General features: G+C 42.3%; 1 protein-coding gene across 2 annotated transcripts in view; it reads left to right on the forward strand.

Annotated features, from left to right (window-relative positions):
* Positions 1-20,000, forward strand: part of LOC108278562 (WD repeat-containing protein 7) — a 129,158-nt gene that overhangs the window by 76,837 nt on the left and 32,321 nt on the right. For both annotated transcript variants that reach the window (XM_053687672.1, XM_053687673.1), the window contains one exon: positions 13,671-13,895. In XM_053687672.1, the coding sequence (XP_053543647.1) occupies positions 13,671-13,895 (225 nt within the window). The remainder of the gene's footprint in view (positions 1-13,670; positions 13,896-20,000) is intronic.

A 20,000-nucleotide genomic window follows, 5' to 3' on the forward strand; every position in this document is an offset into this window, starting at 1 on the left:
ACCTCACTGATCACACACACCACCCAATTCAGATGCGTTACAGAGATCTCTTTCCAATTATCGTTCATTATATTAAAAAAAAAAAAAAAAAAAAAATTCAAGCTAATTATTTTGCTGTAAGAAAAGGTATTTTGTTAAAAGGTGTGTGTGTGTGTGTGTGTGTGTGTGTGTGTGTGTGTGTGTGTGTGTGTATACGTTTTCTGTTTTGCGTCGTTCCAGAATCAGAACACGGTCTAGGTCAAGACCTCCTTTTGGTAAGCAAGATCATCCACAGCTCATTATTATTAATTTATCATCATATTGTTTATTACACATCGTTATTCTAGTAAACTCACAGCGCTTACCCACAATGCAGCGCGGCTGAGATTGAACCCTACCTGTGACATACCTCTAGCGTAATATGCATTATGGAATCTTGATCATCGCACGCTCTGATGGAAATCAAACTCGAATCCACCGTGATATGCAGAAGTATTGGCACCCCGGGTATAGATGAGTTATTGTGTGTAATTCAGACGAAAATGCTGCAGTTTTCAATTCAGTCAATTTACTGTAAGGAGGAAAAAAAAAATTTTTTATTTTTTTTTAAAATCAGGACAGATTGTAGAAAAAGCTACAGTATTGGTGTGTACTGGTGTGTACTACACACCGCAGTGGTGTGATACAGTGATACCCGACATGAATACACCTCGAAGTGTATTATTTTCATAACAGCCCGGTCTGGAGTGTGTTATTTCACTTATACCCCAGCCATTTTTCAATGACTACAATGTTTAAGTTATTAATGAACGACATGTCACACTTTTTTAAAAATTTATTTATTTTTTAAACAGTTTGTTGTTAGATTCGGTGTTGTGGAAGTTCTCCTTCAGGTTATACCTAAAGACCCGCATCTCCTTTCCTTTCTCTCTCTTCCCCTCTCTCTCTCACGCTCTCTCTCCCTCTCTCAAATAAATAAATAAATAAATAGAACCCGTAAAGCAAAAAGTCCTGAAGACTTTGCTAGGTCTGTTACAAAGCACTGACACTGGAGACTCCTTCCAAAATACAAACGTCATCACATCAACGATGATATGTTTTCTTATACGTTAAACAAAAACACACGTTTTAACATTAGAGTAATGTCAGAACGAGGTGTTGCTATAGAAACGATAACGCATCGGAACGAGCGCTTTAGCATAAACATATAAGCGTAACGCTCATGTTACAGCGGGAGGCACGCGGTTATACGGAAAATAACGCACAACTTCTTCTGACCGGTCGGATTCGTACGGCGCTCCTGAAGGGGAAAAGGCAGGACAGGAACATACGAGCTTAAAAAAAATTCTGTGACAACGCTAAATCATCACGTTCACACTATTTATTTATTTATTTATTTATTTATTTATTTATTTATTTATTTATTTAAAGAAAACGAGGAAGTAAGTCACATGATATGCGATCACATTACACCATGTCCATATTTTTTCAGAAAAAAAAATCTCTCACACATAACTTAACATCACTACGTTATTTATTTATTTTGTTTTGTAGGACGTATGTTTTTATTTCTTTATTTTTTTTTTTGGCAAAGTTCCCTTTATAGATCCTTTATAGATTCCAGAATTCAGCCGTGCTGCCGATTTAAACCCGTTTAATTCACTCCATGTGACGAGATAACAGGGCAGTGCCTATATTAATAAATCAGCTTCCTCCATTTTGTTGTGTTGCTGTACTTGAGTGTGTGTGTGTGTGTGTGTGTTTGCTGAATAGGCAGATGATCCTGGCCTTCGTATATGTCTGTCCCTGGACCAGACTAGCTAAGAGGAGACTAGGTGTCTTTCTGTTATTGATTCCATCCTGCCAGGCCTCTCGTCTCAAGCAGCTACCCAGACACGCACTGTTTCTGTCTCTCTCTCTCTCTCTCTCTCTCTCTCTCTCTCTCTCTCTCTCTCTCATATATAAATACACACTCGAGTTAGTCATGCTGGAAGCCAGGTTATTGATCCGACCTCTAACCCATTGGCGCTAACCTTACTGGAAGTTTTGGAGAGCAATGACAACAGTCCAAGCAACACACGCGCACACACACACACACACACACGCGTACATAGACACGCATGTCTCCACAGAGCAGGCCTGTTGTCTAGACCCTGTATTCTTCATTTTACACATATGCACGCATGCATACAGGAGGTGCAGTAAATGCGAGCTCGGGTTTCATTCTATCAGGGAGTTTCGTCTGTCTGAGTGCTGCACGTACAGGTAATGTACATCAACTATGCATGCACTCGTCTGGGATAACGTCTGTTCGTGTGTGTGTGTGTGTGTGTTGGGGTATTTTTAAATAAGGTGTCGCGTCTGATTTGCTTATTCCGCATCTCGATCTTTATAGGATTTAAAAACTCGAATACGAATAATAAAATCGCTTATACGAGTACGATCGAAAATACTTTACATAGAATGTAGCTTTGTATGACGTATGGTGCGGGGGGGTTTTTTTCTTTCCTCTTTTCACCCACAATGCACCACTCTTCCTGCTTCCTGCTTCCGGGCACGTTTCCTCAGATTTTCACCCAGAACGTTATTCCACATGCGCATTTGAACTGAATTGAATGTGGGTTTAGACCTACAGGGCCTGCTGAAGGAGTGTGTGTGTGTGTGTGTGTGTGTGTGTGTGTGTGTGTGTGTTTGTGAAGAGAACACAGAGCTTGTTGCTCATTCTGTTTGATGGGCCGTGCCTGTAAGGGCTAAAAGAAGATCATCCCTGATGAACCTGGTAAATATCTTATGGCTGAAGGTTTTGGTACAACCGAATCTCAATGGTACTGAGAGCGCACACACACACACACACACACACAGAGCTTACCATACACATATCATCTTGCTTTAGGGATGTGTGTGTGCTTTATTCTCTGTTCTCTTGGACTCATTTGTACATCACCCTGTACTGTATGAACAACAAAATTGTATTTATTATTCAGGACTTGTGATGTCATCATCCATGCAAATCAGCGGCCATATAAGGAATACAACACTCCATGTCATGCTCTTATAGGAAAATAATCAACCACTGGGTGATGCGGTGAAGCATCTTTACTGTTTCCACCCTAAATTCGATCGTGTTCCCGAAAACTGACTCATCGTACTGTTTTTTTTGTTTTTTTTATCCGTTTATTGTTACATTTAATGCTGTGTAACGTCCACAAATCAAATTAGCTTCTTGTTTCCAGCTCGTCACTTTACCGAGGAACCTGAAGATGTCGGGAAACATAAAGCCACAGCTTTTCCTCTGACTGTTACAAAGTGCCGACACTGGAGACTCCTTCCATAAACGTTAAACAAACATCTCGTGACACAACGCTTTCAGCAGAACACTTAGTAACTATATAATTGTGTTGCTTTGTTTTTGCATCCATACATCCACTTAAAAGACTGACCTTCATGCTTACACGCCTTCAGCGTAACTCCCCCCCCCCCCCCCCTTTTTTTCCCGCCACTTTCCAGCCTTTATGTTCCTTATTGGCGGTCGCGCGGCGCTCTTTGGTAACCGTCGATGCCATCGGCTCTCGCTCCGAATGGACTTAAAAACTCCTGTTTGCTGACAGCTTAAAGCTTAATTGACTGGAAGCCAAATAGAGCGTGTTGGCTATTCAGCAGCGCGGCCTATTGATATAGCTGCGTGTAAATGGGGCTGGAGAAAGAGCGTGGACAGAGGGGCGGGAGTGTGTGTGTGTGTGTGTGTGTGTGTGTGTGTGTGTGTGTGTGTGTGTGTGTGTGTGTGTGAGAGACTCGGAGAATGGACAGAAAAGCAGAGTAGCAGAGCAGGAGGGGGTCTTGTATTGAGGAAGAGGCAGAGAGGCATAGAGGCGCAGTCAGAAATGCTTTGTGGACTCTTTTATCACGGAGCCGAGGCCGAGGTCTCGGCGGACTCGCACTCCATACCGGCCGGCTGTTGCTCTATTGAATTGCCACACACACACACACACACACACACACACACACACACACACACACACACACACACACACTGCCAGCCCTCACAGCGATTACACACTCCCTACATGCATGCCACACTTCTAATAATACAGCTGCGTGTTCTTCAAAAGAGACGTGTGTGTGTGTGTGTGTGTGTGTGTGTGTGTGCTCTCCTGCTGCTTCTTTCTCCTCCTTTCGCAGCACGAGAAAGCACTGAGACCGCTCTAAATGAACCTTTTCTTCCCTCTCTTTGTCCCTTACTGCACTCATTCCCCCCATTTTCTACTCGTTCTCCTCGAATCAGATAAATCACCTCTTCTCTCCTCTCACATTCACTCTAGCGTCTATCCAGCCATCCATCCATCCATCCATCTGTTCATCTTTCCATCCATCATCTGTCTGTCTTCTTTCATCCAGCCATCCATCCATCCTTTTATCATGTGTTGGTCTATCCATCCATCCTTCCATCTGTTTATTTGTCCACCCATGCTAGGATGTTTCCATCCATTTATTTACCCTATCTTCCAGCCAGCCACCAATTCAACCATCCATCCATCCATCCATCATGTATCTGTCTTTATCCATCCATCCATCCATCAATGTGTTCATCCATCCATCCATCCATCCATCCATCCATCATGTATCTGTCTTTATCCATCCATCAATGTGTTCATCCATTCATTCATCCATCCATCCATCCATCCATCAATGTGTTCATCCATTCATTCATCCATCCATCCATCCATCCATCAATGTGTTCATCCCTTCATTCATCCATCCATCCATCGATGTGTTCATCCCTTCATTCATCCATCCATCCATCCATCGATGTGTTCATCCCTTCATTCATCCATCCATCCATCCATCGATGTGTTCATCCCTTCATTCATCCATCCATCCATCCATCGATGTGTTCATCCCTTCATTCATCCATCCATCCATCCATCCATCAATGTGTTCATCCCTTCATTCATCCATCCATCCATCGATGTGTTCATCCCTTCATTCATCCATCCATCCATCCATCAATGTGTTCATCCCTTCATTCATCCATCCATCCATCCATCCATCAATGTGTTCATCCCTTCATTCATCCATCCATCCATCGATGTGTTCATCCCTTCATTCATCCATCCATCCATCCATCAATGTGTTCATCCCTTCATTCATCCATCCTTCCATCAATGTGTTCATCCCTTCATTCATCCATCCATCCATCAATGTGTTCATCCCTTCATTCATTCATCCATCCATCCATCAGTGTTCATCCCTTCATTCATCCATCCTTCCATCTATCATCCATCAATCCATGCATGTGTCCGTCCATCTGTCTGTCCAATCATCTGTCCATTCTTCCATCTATCATCCATTCATGCATGTCCGTCAGTCCATCCATCAATGTGTTCATCCATTCATTCATTCATCCATCCATCCTTTTATCATGTGTCGATCCATCCATCCACCTGTTCATCTTTCCACCCATGCTAGGATGTTTCCATCCATCTGTTCACCCTATCTTCCAGCCAGCTACCAATTCATCCATCCATCATCTATCTGTCTTCCTTCATTCATCCATCAATGTGTGCATCCATTCATTCATCCATCCTTCCATCTATCATCCATCAATCCATGCATGTGTCCATCCATCCATATGTTCATCCATCCATCCATCCCTCCCTCCCTCCATCTCTCCCTCCGTCCCCCCTCCCTTGCTGAGTAACAGTGCTGTGTGTAATTTGTTCCTCCTGTATTGTGTGTGTGTTATTAGAAGCTTTCTGAAATGAATAGAACTCGTAAGAAAACAATCCGCCTTTAATCCGTCTCTCACTCCCACAACACATTGATTGGGAACCAAGGATTCTCCTTCTCTCTCTCTCTCTCTCTCTCTCTCTCTCTCATACACACTCACTCACTTCTGATACAGATACAGTTTAATCTCTCGCTCACACACTCTTTTGACATCATGCGCCCTGACATCGATATCTCAGAAAAACATGCGTTTTTTTCCACATTTTAATATTCTCTAAAAACATTATGCTTTACTTTATTGCACTTCAGTCCCTGCACTTTATTTTGTGTAATGTGTCTTTTATTAAAATATAAATATTTGTGTCCATCATTGCCGTGAAAGTTGGGCTTCGTCACACACAATATCTCACACGGATTCTCCTGGTGTTTCATTTAACGCAATAAACTCGACGTTAAGCAGCTGATGTATGGATTTAAAGAGAGGGAGAGGAGAAAGTTTATTCTTGCTTTAGATGAAAATGTCATGTGCTGGATTGTTGTGTGTGTGTGTGTGTGTGTGTGTGTGTACAGGTCTGAGATGGAACAGAGCATTTTTTTTCCTGTGTGTTGCCAATCTTAAATGAACCGAACCCAGTTAACCTTCAGCAGAAGGCCAGCACCTGAGCGTCCCTCGCTTTTTGCCCCTTTCTCACAAATTGCGTTTGCAATTATCGTCCGTCTGACATCTCGTAAATGAATTCCGCACGAGCGCTTGACCTCTTTTGTCTTAGCGTTTCATCAGTGGAACCTTTCTCCGTCCTTCCCGAGCTCCTCTGGAGATTTGTTTTTATTTATTTATTTATTTATTTTTTACTCGACGCAAATATCACAAAAAAGCGGCATTTATTTCCCTGCCGTGAGAATCCTCAGATATCGTACTGAAGGCAGGATCGATCTTTTCCCACAATCCTCAGCTATCACGTTTTACCTGCCTGCATATCGGTGATCAATGGCGGCCAGGCTGACTGAGAGCGCAAAGCATCGTGGGAACCAAGGGGGGCGGGGGCAGGGATGGGGGAGGTGTTTCTTGAGTTGGCTTGGCCTGATCATCCACACACTGCTGAATGTGTTCTCGAATGTTCCTCTGTGTTTCTAATCATTTACGGAATACAAGATAAAGTGTATAAAATATATCCAAAAATGAAATATAAACATATTATTTAAATTCTGCTTTAGAAGTCTGTAGAGAGCTGTCCAGTGTGTTCTGCAATGTTCAGACTGTTCTAGAAGACTAGTAGTGTTCTAGAATGTTCCCAGTGTTGTAAAATGTTCATAGTGTGATAGAATGTTCAGGTTGTTCTAGAATGGTCACCGTGTTCTAGAATGGTCACCATGTTCTAGAATGGTCACCGTGTTCTAGAATGGTCACCGTGTTCTAGAATGGTCACCGTGTTTTTGAATGTTCAGGTTGTTCTAGAATGGTCACCGTGTTCTAGAATGGTCACCGTGTTCTAGAATGGTCACCGTGTTCTTGAATGGTCATCATGTTCTAGAATGGTCACCGTGTTCTAGAATGGTCACCGTGTTCCAGAATGGTCATCATGTTTTTGAATGGTCACCATGTTCTAGAATGGTCACCGTGTTTTTGAATGGTCACCATGTTCTAGAATGGTCACCGTGTTTTTGAATGGTCACAGTGTTCTAGAATGTTCCGGTTGTTCTAGAATGGTCACCGTGTTTTTGAATGGTCACAGTGTTCTAGAATGTTCCGGTTGTTCTAGAATGGTCACCGTGTTTTTGAATGTTCAGGTTGTTCTAGAATGGTCACCGTGTTCTAGAATGGTCACCGTGTTCCAAAATGGTCATCATGTTTTTGAATGGTCACCGTGTTTTTGAATGGTCACCGTGTTTTTGAATGGTCACCGTGTTCTAGAATGTTCAGGTTGTTCTAGAATGGTCACTGTGTTTTTGAATGGTCACTGTGTTCTAGAATGGTCACCGTGTTGTAAAATGTTCATAGTGTGATAGTGTGTTTATAGCATTTTAGAACATTTACCGTGTTCTAGAATGTTTATAGCATTTTAGAATGTTTATAGCTTTCTAGAATGTTCAGGTCCTTTTAGAACGTTCACCATGTTCTAGAACGTTTATAGCTTTCTAGAATGTTCAGGTTCTTTTAGAACGTTTACCGTGTTCTAGAACGTTTATAGCTTTCTAGAATGTTTATAGCTTTCTAGAATGTTCAGGTTCTTTTAGAACGTTCACCGTGTTGTAAGATGTTGAGTGTTCTGAAATGTTCAGTGTTCAGATAGTTATAGAGTTACCAGTAACAGCACGTCCTGGAGGATTTTATTCCTCTCACACCGCAGCAATCTGCCAACCATTAAAATTTTTATTTGTTATATCTCTTTTTTTTTTTTTTTTTTTTTTTTTTTTTTCCTCCATTTACGGTTACCTTTTAATGTTGTGAAACATCCTCGTTTTAAACCAGGTCTCTAAATGCAGAGCTCGTATCATCGCGTGTGTGTGTTTCTTCCTATGTGACTGTGATGCTTTGCTGCATTTTCCGAGGCGCTTTTAATTGATGTTCTCCCCTGCTTGATAATTTTATTTCCATCCGAGCGCAGTTTGCCGAGATCCGTCTGTTTTTGAAAAGATTAATAACGTTGTTTTTTGTTGTTGTTGTTTTTTTAAACGCAGCGGTCCGTCGGCCAGCCTTTTTAGTTTATTATGTTTGAAAGCATGGAGCAGCAAATAGGATTTAGATACAATGTCGTTAAAATAGATCTTGGCCGTATCAAAGGTGGAGGATCGATGTGGTTCAGAAATCAATGGTTTACGCAGAGCATGCTGCGTGTAGCCGTACGCAGAACAGGCGGAGAGGAGAAACGGAAAATATCTCCCAGCAGAAGTGATCCGTCAGTGTCCCGTTAGTTCCACATTAACCCATAAATCCACTACACTCATCTTTCTCCCAAATCCTCCGGCTTTCAGATCGTTTTATGTGCCCTGTCTTTACACGACTAACCGAAAATATTCCAGATTCGAAACAAAGAACAGGGTAAATATATCATTTATATGTGTTTGATATAAAAATATGATTTGTAAAAAAAATAAATAAATACTGCAAGACAAAAACAAGTGCATAAATAGAAGCATATTTAGGTTCGGAATATTTAAAGTGTACAAATGTAAAATTATATATTAAAATAATAAAAATGAACCTACATTTTCAGACGTGTGTAGTACGTGATTAGAGTTCAGATCTGTCTGTCTGTCTGTCTTACTCTCCATCTGTCTGTCTGTCTTACTCTCTATCTGTCTGTCTCTCTCTATTATTAGTATTAGAATAATTGTATACTATTCTTAACTTTTGTACTCTACCTGCCTGTCTGTTTATCTGTCTGTCTATTTGTGTGGCAGTCTCTCTCTGTCTGTATCTCTGTCTGTATCTCTGTCTGTCTCTCTGTCTGTCTCTCTGTCTGTCACTCTGTGTTCTTCTATATGCCCATCTCTCTCTGTCTATCCATCTGTCTGTCTGCCTGTTCTTGATTTTTTTTGTCTGTCCTTCTGTCTATTTGTTTAACACAGGAAGACAGATAAGTGTGCTAATTAATAACTTTTTAACTTGTAAGTTTTTTTTCACGTTAGCAGTCGTGTGTGAGTGAGTGTGTGTGTGTGTGTGTGTGTGTGTGTGTGTGTGCCATGTGGACGGTGGTTAACCAGAGCGCAATCGGCTTTTGACCTTAGCTATAGAAAGTAGGCATTTGGACTAACTGGCTTATACTGAGAATAGAAGTGTTTGCGCATGCGTGTGTGCGTGCGTGTGTGCGTGCGTGCGTGCGTGCGTGCGTGCGTGCGTGTGTGTGTGTGTGTGTGTGTGTGAGGAGGATGAGATAAATTGACGGTGTTTGTCTTTATCGACAGCGCTGTCAGATAGCCATCACAATTAAATGCACCTCAACACTGCAGGTTTGTTCCGTGTCCTCATACAGTGCGTGTGTGTGTGCGCGTGTGTGTGCGTGCGCGTGTGTGTGCGCCACACAGATAAAAAACAGCCGCTCACCCTCTCAGAGATGCCCTGGCCTAAAAGGTCGGAGGTCACACGAGAGCCAATCAGAGGCGATTGAGGAAATTGGGCTGGAATCGAATCAGGCTGGAGGTGAAGGTTTCTGCGTGCGCACGGTGAAGTATTAGACCGGGGGAATCACGTTAGACGCTCCTGCGCAGAAAGACCCAACGCAAATAACGCAATTATTTTTGTCAAAATAAAACGATAGATGGGTTAAAAGAATCCGGTTTAAAATCAGTAACCAAATAAAAAGCGAAATGAAACGACTCTTTAAACAAAAAAAATGGCTTTTTAACAGTAAATCGGTTTAGGAGCATGAAATTCTTCTCTGACCTTTTTTTCTAATCTGAAAATCATTTCTGTGTGTGTGTGTGTGTGTGTGTGTGTGTGTGTGTGTGTGTGTGTGTGTGTGTGATATGAGAAGGCATACATCTCCTCTACAGTTCCACACCGGATTGGCGCTATCGACTTCCATTATCCTTCGTTAATAAAGATTTTTGATTAGCGGGACGGATCTCCGTTTGTCGTCCGCAGCGATTATTGCGGATTTTGTTACAAACAGAACGATCAAAAACGAAGAAAACGTACCGTCTCGTCTGGTCAAGCGATCATCCTGAAGTGCGGAAACCGCGTGAGCTTGTTTATTCTAGGATCCAGCAGGTACGATTCTGAAGCTTGTGGCCCGAAAAGTGTAAAGAGTACTGAGGTGGGCACAACGAATCAGGAACTCGTCCAGGATGACTGTGTGGTCTGTCAGGAACTTTATTTATTTATTTATTTATTTATTTATGAATTTTAGCACCTCTGAAGGTTCTGGGAACTTGGTGGAAACGTAACTTGAAATTAATGAAATTAATTCATTTCAGTGAATGTATTGAAATGCGCTTCCCATTTTTCCTGCTTCTTATGTTTATAGTTTACGTGTCATAGAGTTCCCAGAACCTTCAGAGGAAACCTTTTCTCGTCGAGTTCCTGACTCGTGTTCAGCGCAGAGACTCTGACTGTGCAACAAGCTCTGCCAGTGATTCGACAGAACGCTGTATCTTTTGCAGACTTTTCTGGCCACAAGCTTGAGAATCACACTTCTGTACACGGGTTTCTGAGGGAAAACATGGTTGAAAAGGTTGATTGAGTGTCATGACAAATGTCACCAGGTCTCGACTACGATTATGGATGAGCAACAAAGAGTTTAGGGTCAAGTTTCCCAAAAAAACATCACAGCAGAAAGATTAAATCGCGAACAACGTAGTTCCTGGGCTAGTTCCTGATTGGTGATCCACAAGCTCCACCCGTGGATGCAGGACATCATATGTTTTGTGTACTTTTCTGGCAACGCGCATCAGAATCTCGGGTTACAATCTGGTCGGATGTGCACACTTCCGTGCAACGGTTTATGACGGGAAACACTTGAACGCAGCAACACAATGGGTTATTTATTTATTTTAAAGTCACTGGATTTTGAAACGTTGTTAGACTTTGTACAAGATAATCTCGTGCGTTTTCCAGCAGGCGGTGGGAAATGCTCTGTGCTTGATGGAGTGCCATGTCAATCAAACTTCCTCTTTCTGTAAATCTTGGCCATGATTATGGATGAAGCACAACACACCATCAAGATTTTCATAACCACCAGTCCATTAGTCATCCTACAAAGCAGGCGTTTGCTAATCGGCAATGTTCGTTATAGCAAGCTCCGCCCCAACAGGTCCAGAGAAGTGTCACTACAGTTGAGTGGAACGTTTTTTGGGGTTTTTTTAATAATAAAAAAAGGTTCCTGGATATTGAACTGTAAAAAAAAAAGTTCCTGGTGAATTAACTCCACGATTCTTAAATAATTTCGTTTGCTCATTATTTTATGTTTATGTTCTAAACCAATATTTCTGTGTACTAGGGTAAGGTGTTTTTTTTTTGTTTGTTTGTTTTTTTTGTTTTTTTTTTTTTAAAAGGTTTTTTTTGTTGCTTTTTTCATTTTTAAAGAATTTATATTTGTTTATTATTTCTAGTTGTTTTTTAAAAAGAATTGATTGTATCTTTATTTTTATGTTCGTTCATATCTTAAATGAAATATTACCGGTTTTTAGGGATGTGTTGTTTTTTTGAAGAGTTTATATTTTTAAGTAAAAATTTCTCTGTTTTTATTAATTCATTGAAATGAATTGAAAAAGTGTTGATTTATCATTCATTGCATTTATTGAAGATCAGTGAATTAACTCAGCATTCTTCGAATAATATTTGAAATTTTTATAACTATATTTTATTGGAGTAAATATTTTATTCGTTATTTTTAAAGAATTTATTCCTGATTCGAGATTATAGCATGCACTTTTGGGTTAAATATATATATTTTTTTTTCTCTGTAATTTTTCCCTACCTCACAGCAGACCCCCCCCCCCCCCCCCCCCCCCGCTTTTTTCTTTCCTCCACTTGCTTTTTCATGCACAGTGTGGCTCTGCTTTAAAAATTTCCACCACCTGCTTTCTTTTTTTTCTCGAAACACCTGTCTCTCTCTCTCTATCTCTCTCTCTCTTTTCTTTTTCTTCATACCCCTTTTTCCTTCCTCTTTCTCTGTCTTTCCTTTTAATTGTCCTTCATGTTTTTGGCCTTCTCTCTCTCTCTCTCTCTCTCTCTCTCTCACACACACATACACACTGATTGGTGGTCAGATGGTGATCAGGTGACCAAGCCAAGCGGTCAGCACTCACACTGAAGCCCAGCCAAGTCATAGCCTTTGTTCACCGACCCCACACACGCACACGCACACATGCACAAGTACACGCCGTGCCCCGGCTGTGCTATACACACACGTGCGTTCAGCAAAGGCCTGAGTGCAGAGGTTAATACGTGTGCCGTTCTGCAGCTTATGTGTCATTGTACAAGTGTGTGTGTGTGTGTGTGTGTTAGCGCGTGTCTAATTGAGGCGTGTGTGTGTGTAGGCGTGTGTGTGTGTGAGTGTGAGTGTGAAATGCAGAGGGGCGGAGTTGTGTGTGAGGGGATAAAAACGTCCCCCCCACCACCACATTTCCGAAAGCGTAACCCCCTCTGGTGCTCTTGTTGTGGGGTGCAGGCTGCAGCAGGGTTGGAGTGTGTGCACTCCATTAAGCAAGCCGACCCTGACCGTGACCTCGGCTTCACTACTCTCTCTCTCACACACACACACACACACACACACACACACACACACACACACACACACACACACACACACAGTCTCTGCAACACAATAACACACACACACACAAGCCTTGGGCCTGTAATATACAATATACACATTCAGGTTCTCTGTTACACACACACACACACACACACACACACACACACACACACACACACACAAACAAGCCCAGGGTCTTTACAGCACACACACATGCGCATACATCTTGGGCCCCTGCTACACAATAGTGCGGACACACACAATAATACACTTACTGCTACCACCCTGAGAACAACATGTCATACTTTTTATCCATTTTTTGTTACATATAATGTTGTGGATTGTCCACAAAACAGGTGCATTATGTTTTACCTCTTACCCCAGATTTACCTCGAACTGTTGCAAAGCGCTGACACTGGAGACTCTTTCCAAAAATATAAATGAACTGCTGTACTACTCCCCTGGTCCTTGTGTTGGTTGTTACTTTATAAAATGGTAACGTATTAGAACGAGTGTGTTCATCTCGTGCTAGGCATAGAGATCGAACCGTGAACGCGTCGGCTTTGCCGAACCATTTCACCGGTCCTACAAGTGAATATCCAAACCGTGCCACGCCCTGAAGTCCTCGTTGTACCTCTTTGGTGCTTCAGAGTGGGACAGTGTATTTTAATTTGTGTTTTTAAACTAACAGGTCTTGGTCTTGTTGATGCTCATTTGCTCTTCAGTGTAATTAATCCCAAATCTCTCTTCTTTTCTCTCCTGCAGGATGTCTGAGTAATCTCCCTCCTAGCCTCAAGAAGATCTCTAACTCGTACGAGGAGAGAAGGAAGCAGGCGACGGCCATCGTGCTGCTCGGTGTGATCGGGGCCGAGTTCGGAGCAGAGATCGAGCCGCCCAGGCTGCCTTCCCGCCCCAGAACCAGCGGCCAGGCTCCCGACGGCTTCGGACTCACCACCGTGGGCTCCAACTACTCACTGGCACGCCACACCTGTGAGTACCACAGCTAACACACGCGCACACACACACACACACACACACACGCACACACACACACACGCACAGTGAAATTTATATTGCCACTTATATCCAGCTATGTTTGAAGGTGTTTTGATGGTGAGTGTTGGTGTTTGGTGGTGAATGTTGCTTTTGAATGTTGGTGGTGAATGGTGATGAATGTTTGATGGTGAATGTTGGGGTCTGATGGTGAACATTGGTGTTTGTTGTGGTCTGATGGTGAATGTTGGGGTCTGATGGTGTCTGATGGTGAATGTCGGGGTCTGATGGTAAATGTTGGTGTCTGATGGTTTCTGATGGTGAATGTTGAGGTCTGATGGTGAATGTTGGTGTCTGATGGTGAACGTTGGTGTTTGTTGCGGTCTGGTGGTGAATGTTGGGGTCTGGTGGTGAATGTTGGTGTCTGATGGTGAACGTTGGTGTTTGTTGCGATCTGGTGGTGAATGTTGGGGTCTGATGGTGAATGTTGGTGTCTGATGGTTTCTGATGGAGAATGTTGGGGTCTGATGGTGAATGTTGGTGTCTGATGGTGAACGTTGGTGTTTGTTGCGGTCTGGTGGTGAATGTTGGGGTCTGGTGGTGAATGTTGCGGTCTAATGGTGAATGTTGCGGTCTGATGGTGAATGTTGGGGTCTGATGGTGAATGTTGGTGTTTGACGGTGTCTGATGGTGAATGTTGGTGTTTGATGGTGTCTGATGGTGATTGTTGGTGTCTGATTTTGAATGTTGGCGTCTGATGGTGAATGTTGGGGTCTGATGGTGAATGTTGGTGTTTGATGGTGTCTGATGGTGAATGTTGGGGTCTGGTGGTGAATGTTGGGGTCTGATGGTGAATGTTGGGGTCTGATGGTGTCTGATGGTGATTGTTGGTGTCTGATTTTGAATGTTGGCGTCTGATGGTGAATGTTGGGGTCTGATGGTGAATGTTGGTGTTTGATGGTGTCTGATGGTGAATGTTGGGGTCTGGTGGTGAATGTTGGGGTCTGATGGTGTTTGTTGGGGTCTGATGGTGAATATTGGGGTCTGGTGGTGAATGTTGGGGTCTGGTGGTGAATGTTGGGGTCTGATGGTGAATGTTGGGGTCTGTTGGTGAATGTTGGTGTTTGACGGTGTCTGATGGTGAACGTTGGTGTTTGTTGGGGTCTGATGGTGAATGTTGGGGTCTGATGGTGAATATTGGGGTCTGATGGTGAATGTTGGGGTCTGGTGGTGAATGTTGGGGTCTGATGGTGAATGTTGGTGTCTGATGGTGAATGTTGGTGTCTGATGGTGAATGTTGGTGTTTGACGGTGTCTGATGGTGAACGTTGGTGTTTGACGGTGTCTGATGGTGAATGTTGGGGTCTGATGGTGAATGTTGGGGTCTGATGGTGAATATTGCCATTTTGTGGATTGATTGTATTTATTTAATGGGAAATGTTGGTGTTTGATAGAGAATTTAGTAGTTTGTGATCATTTTAGCCTCATCTACATGTCTGGGTTTAAGGAGGAGAACTGGCCTTTTGGTTTATTCCAGGTGTGCACATTTACTACAGATCAGTGATTAGCAAGCAGTGCTGGTGTGTTTGCGGTCTATATATAAAGAGAGAGAGAGAGACAGGGAAAGCGATTGGCTCTTGCTCTTTCATGAAGCGTAACCGAGGTAAAGCCAGCTGCCCTGATAACCAATCAGTGGTTAGTGTGATGGCTGCAGTCCAGCGCAGGGTGATCAATGCGATTGAATCTGTATGTTCTCGTTACATTCTGGCTTATAGACCTTAACGATAGAGAGAGAGAGACACTCTTAACTCATCCCGTGTTCTCAATATCCAGCTCTGTCCCCTGAGAGCTGACTTTATCAAGTGTGTAAGGTGAGGCAATATCGGACCAGCTTATTGGAGTCATGTGACCATAAAGTCAGCTGGATAAAAGGGACAGAACGAATGAAAGCGGCTACGAGGGAGAGATGGAAACCTTTCTGTAACCTTTCTGATGGCCTGGAGGTGCTGAGAGTCGAGCCATCAGTGTAGCAGTGGATAAAGTAGTGTTAGTTAAATGCTATCAGTGCAAAGTGTGTGCGTGTGCGTGTGTTATTTTATTTAAATTTCTTTGTATTTTGTTGCTGTATATATTTTTATTTCTTTGCTAAGTTTTTCCTGTCTCGTCTTCTCTCTCTTCTTCTGTCTCGTTCTCATCTTTAGTCGTTTATTTTATTATGTTTTTCTTTTATTATTTATAACATTTTATGTTTTATGATTCTTTCAATTTTCCTTTTAAAGGACGAGGCACCATCTCTTTGTCTCCTCTCTTTTGTCATCAATCCTTTATTTTTTATTTTATTTTAATTATTTATATTATATTTTATATTCCCCTATTTTGTTTTGTTTTTATTTTATTTTATTTGTGTATTATTACTATTGCTTATAATTTTTTACACAAATGTATTTAGTTTATGGCTGTAAATTGTTTCCTGTGTGCTTTATCACGAACACCTCATTCATTAATTTAGATGTGTGTGTGTGTGTGTGTGTGTGTGTGTGTGTGTGTGTGTGTTTGACATGAGAGAAAAATAGGTTTAGTGCACTCTCTATCATTCCACATCAAGGTCAGTGTGTGTGTGTGTGTCTGTGTGTCTGTGTGTCTGTGTCTGTGTGTGTGTGTGTGTATAGGCCATGCCTCTGAGCGGCCTTGAGAGAAGCTGAGGTGTGTGTGTGTGTGTGTGTGTGTGTGTGTGTGTTTGATGATGGCTCCCACTTTTTTCTCTGAAATACAAAGCATCGCACCTGAGGGCAGTGACAAGGTCAGTTAACAGCAACACCTGAGCTCAACATAGAACACACTCTCTCTCTCTCTCTCTCTCTCTCTCTCTCTCTCTCTCTCTCTCTCTCTCTCTCTCTCTCTCTCTCTCTCTCTCTCTCACACACACACACACACACACACACTTTCTTTTTGTAGCAGCGTGAGTCCTTACAGCAGAGGGTCTTTCATTTTCAAGGCCGATGCTCTGCTTTAGTGTTGTTTTATGTGTAGCTGCCCCAGTCACACCTCGAAGCTTTGCTTCTTTCTAAATAGACAATAATGTCATTATTGTAAGTTTAACACACACACACACACTTGACCTACCTCAGGCAGTGCTGAATAATTTAGTGTGTGAGGAACCTTTATTTATTTATTTATTCGTTTACTTTTATTTTTGGTGGCCAAGGGACAGGACAGCTAACGACCATCCCTGGATGTGTGTGTGTATATATATATATATATATATATATATATATATATGTGTGTGTGTGTGTGTGTGTGTGTGTGTGTGAGGTGCAGAGGTCACAGGGTGCGGCCACGCTACACGGAGGGGGTAGTGCTGTAGTCAAGATCATCAAAGACTAGTTGAGATCGAGTCAAGACCAACTCTTAATGGGTTTGATAATCGACCCCAGGGAGTAAAGATCGAATCTAAACAACTGCCAGAATAAATCGAGAGTTGAGATTGAGACCGAAAAAATATAAAAATCCTTTTCAATGCCAAGTTAAATTGAAAATATTTATTATATTTCATTTCTTATCATCTTTCTTTCCTTCTCTTGTTTCTACTCTCATCTCGAATCTCCTTGTTTTTGTTTTATTTATTTATTTATTTTACTTTTTTTTTTTTTTTTTTTATTGCACATAATTGGCCTCAGTCTAATTTTCTACTTTTTTTTCGCTCTCGTCTTAAGTCCCTTATTTTAATTTAATTGATTTTATTCAACCTTAAACAACGCAAAACGATTTCTTTTTTTTTTTAATCATCTCTTTTTTTGTGTGTCTTGTTTTGTTTTATTTCATTTTATTTTTTATTTTTATCTTTTTATAATATTCTGCCTTTTCTACTCGCATCATCAATCGAGTCCCTCGTTTTATTTTTCTTTTATTTCAATTTTATTCATTTATTTATTTCATTTTTATTGTCCTTTAACCAAGACCAAGTCGAGCTCGAGACTGAAACCCATCAGCTCCTTTTCGATCTTAAGCCTCGACCTCGTTGCTTTTGTTTCCGCGTTACGCTACCGATTGGCTGCTTCTTGTCAAACTTTGCACATCTGAAAAGACAATATCACAGATAGGATTTTTGCAAACTTTTGATGCTGACTATTTGACAGCGTCCCTGTGATTGACAAGGGAGCGCGATTATGCCCCGCCCACTCAGACCGCACGGACGGTTTTGCTCCATTTCGCTACAACTTCAGTACTTTATTTCGTCATTTCTCCGTCCGGTGTGAGATTTCTGCCCGCCTCGCTGCCGTTATGAATATTCCAGCCTTCATTTTCTCCAGTTTCTTCGCAACTTTCCGCCTAACTTTTCCTCTTAGCCAGCAGGTGAAGACGAATTACTGTAAAATCGATCGGAGTTCCCCTTTAAAAGGAATCTCAAAGACCTGTAGCCTCCCCTCCATTTCCCTTCTCGCGCCTCCTCCGTCTCTCCGCCTTCTCCATCTCTTCATCCCCGCGGCTTCTCTCTCTCCTCCCCTCTCAGTCCGCTCGCATCGATTTTGCCTTCGCTTTTGATTTGACCGCGGCAGGGGCTGAGGAGACGGGGGGAGGACGGAGAAGAAAGGAAGAAGAGAACAACTCTAATGGAGAGATGCAGGGTTCTGCTCTGTAGAGCTGCAGGACACGCCGAGCAGCCTCGATGAAATACTCCTAACTTTCTCCACCTCGTCCTCTCCGTCCGTCCGTCCGTCCGTCCGTCCCTGGGGTTCTCCGTTTGTAAGCAGCAACACGAGGCAGGGCGAGAGGCGCGCAATAAACCACGAGTGGCGCAGGGCTTATTCGATCCTGTGTGAGCAGACGTTAATAGAGAGATCACGGATGCACTGCGTCGACGAACGGGGTTTCCGGTTGTAGTTATTTTATATTTATTCATTTGGTGGACAGTTCGGTTCAAATGGATTTAAAAAAAAAAAAACACGTGCATAATCGTTGATGCGGTGCCGTTTTCTGTAATGAGAAGTGCGTTTAATTGACATTCATGGAAGGAGTCTCCAGTGTCAGCATTTTGTAAGAGCCCGAGGTAAAGCTGTAGCGACATGTTCAGGATGGAGGAGTGTCTCTGTGTCATGATGAGCTCCGTTGTTTAGACCGTTGTTTTGCTGCTATTACAACTGGCGCTAACTTGTTTCAAGGACGTTCCACAACATTTTTTAAACAATGACGTTCTGTAATAAATACATACAGACATGTAATCAGTCGCAATCGCATGAAATTTTTTCGCACGCTCTTTCGCAGCGATGTTTGTTGGTAAACGAGACCTTTTAGCCGTACTCATGTTCCACGCATGTGAATGGAAGACGGCTTTGGCCGAAAGCGCGTCGCGACGACGTCACGGATTGAAAGCGTCCACGTATATTGTGGAGTTTGCTCGATTTTGCGTTCGTTTCTGCGATCGCCAAATCCCAGAGGGACGGAATAAACACTTCGTGGCGTAGCCGTAACTTCGCTTAGCTTAGTCCGTCCCATCTGGACGCTATTGTTTTTCACGGAATCCTTTTTCGTCCATTTGAATCTTTTGGGAAATGTTGAGGTCTTAAACGTAAGAGACAAGAATGAATTTTTTTAAAAAAAGGAGGAAAGGAAAACATCTGGATTTGACTAAATTGTGTTTATGCTTAAATATGTGAAGTGTTCCAGGGTCATTCAAGAAAAACTTTACAATCAAACATGTGCGAGTGAGCGAGCGAGCGTGTTAAAATGCTAACGTCGCTCCAAAAGCATGAAGAAAACTTTTACTTTGCTGTTAGCAGGGTTAGCTTGTTTTTTTTTTTTTAGTGGACGTTTACTTTTAAAAGGAGTAACATTCACCTCTTCCTCGTTCCTAATCTCACCCCCTTTCCTTTTCCTTCCGTTCTCTAATTAACTCCTCAGTGCCTCACCTCTAACGTGACATGTTTATTGCCTTAACTAACAACTCATTAGCCCGGCGGATGTTTTGTCAATATTAATTTATTCATTGACGCCGGGTCGACGCTTTAAACCAAGATGTCCGCTCTGAGGAACGGGGCCAAGTCTCTCTGGCCTGCCTCCAGTACAGGGGTGCGGTAAATTTAGCTCTGTATTGTGGGTAATTAGC

The sequence above is a fragment of the Ictalurus punctatus genome, chromosome 18 (genome assembly GCF_001660625.3).
Source record: "Ictalurus punctatus breed USDA103 chromosome 18, Coco_2.0, whole genome shotgun sequence".
Classification (NCBI taxonomy): Eukaryota; Metazoa; Chordata; class Actinopteri; order Siluriformes; family Ictaluridae; genus Ictalurus; species Ictalurus punctatus.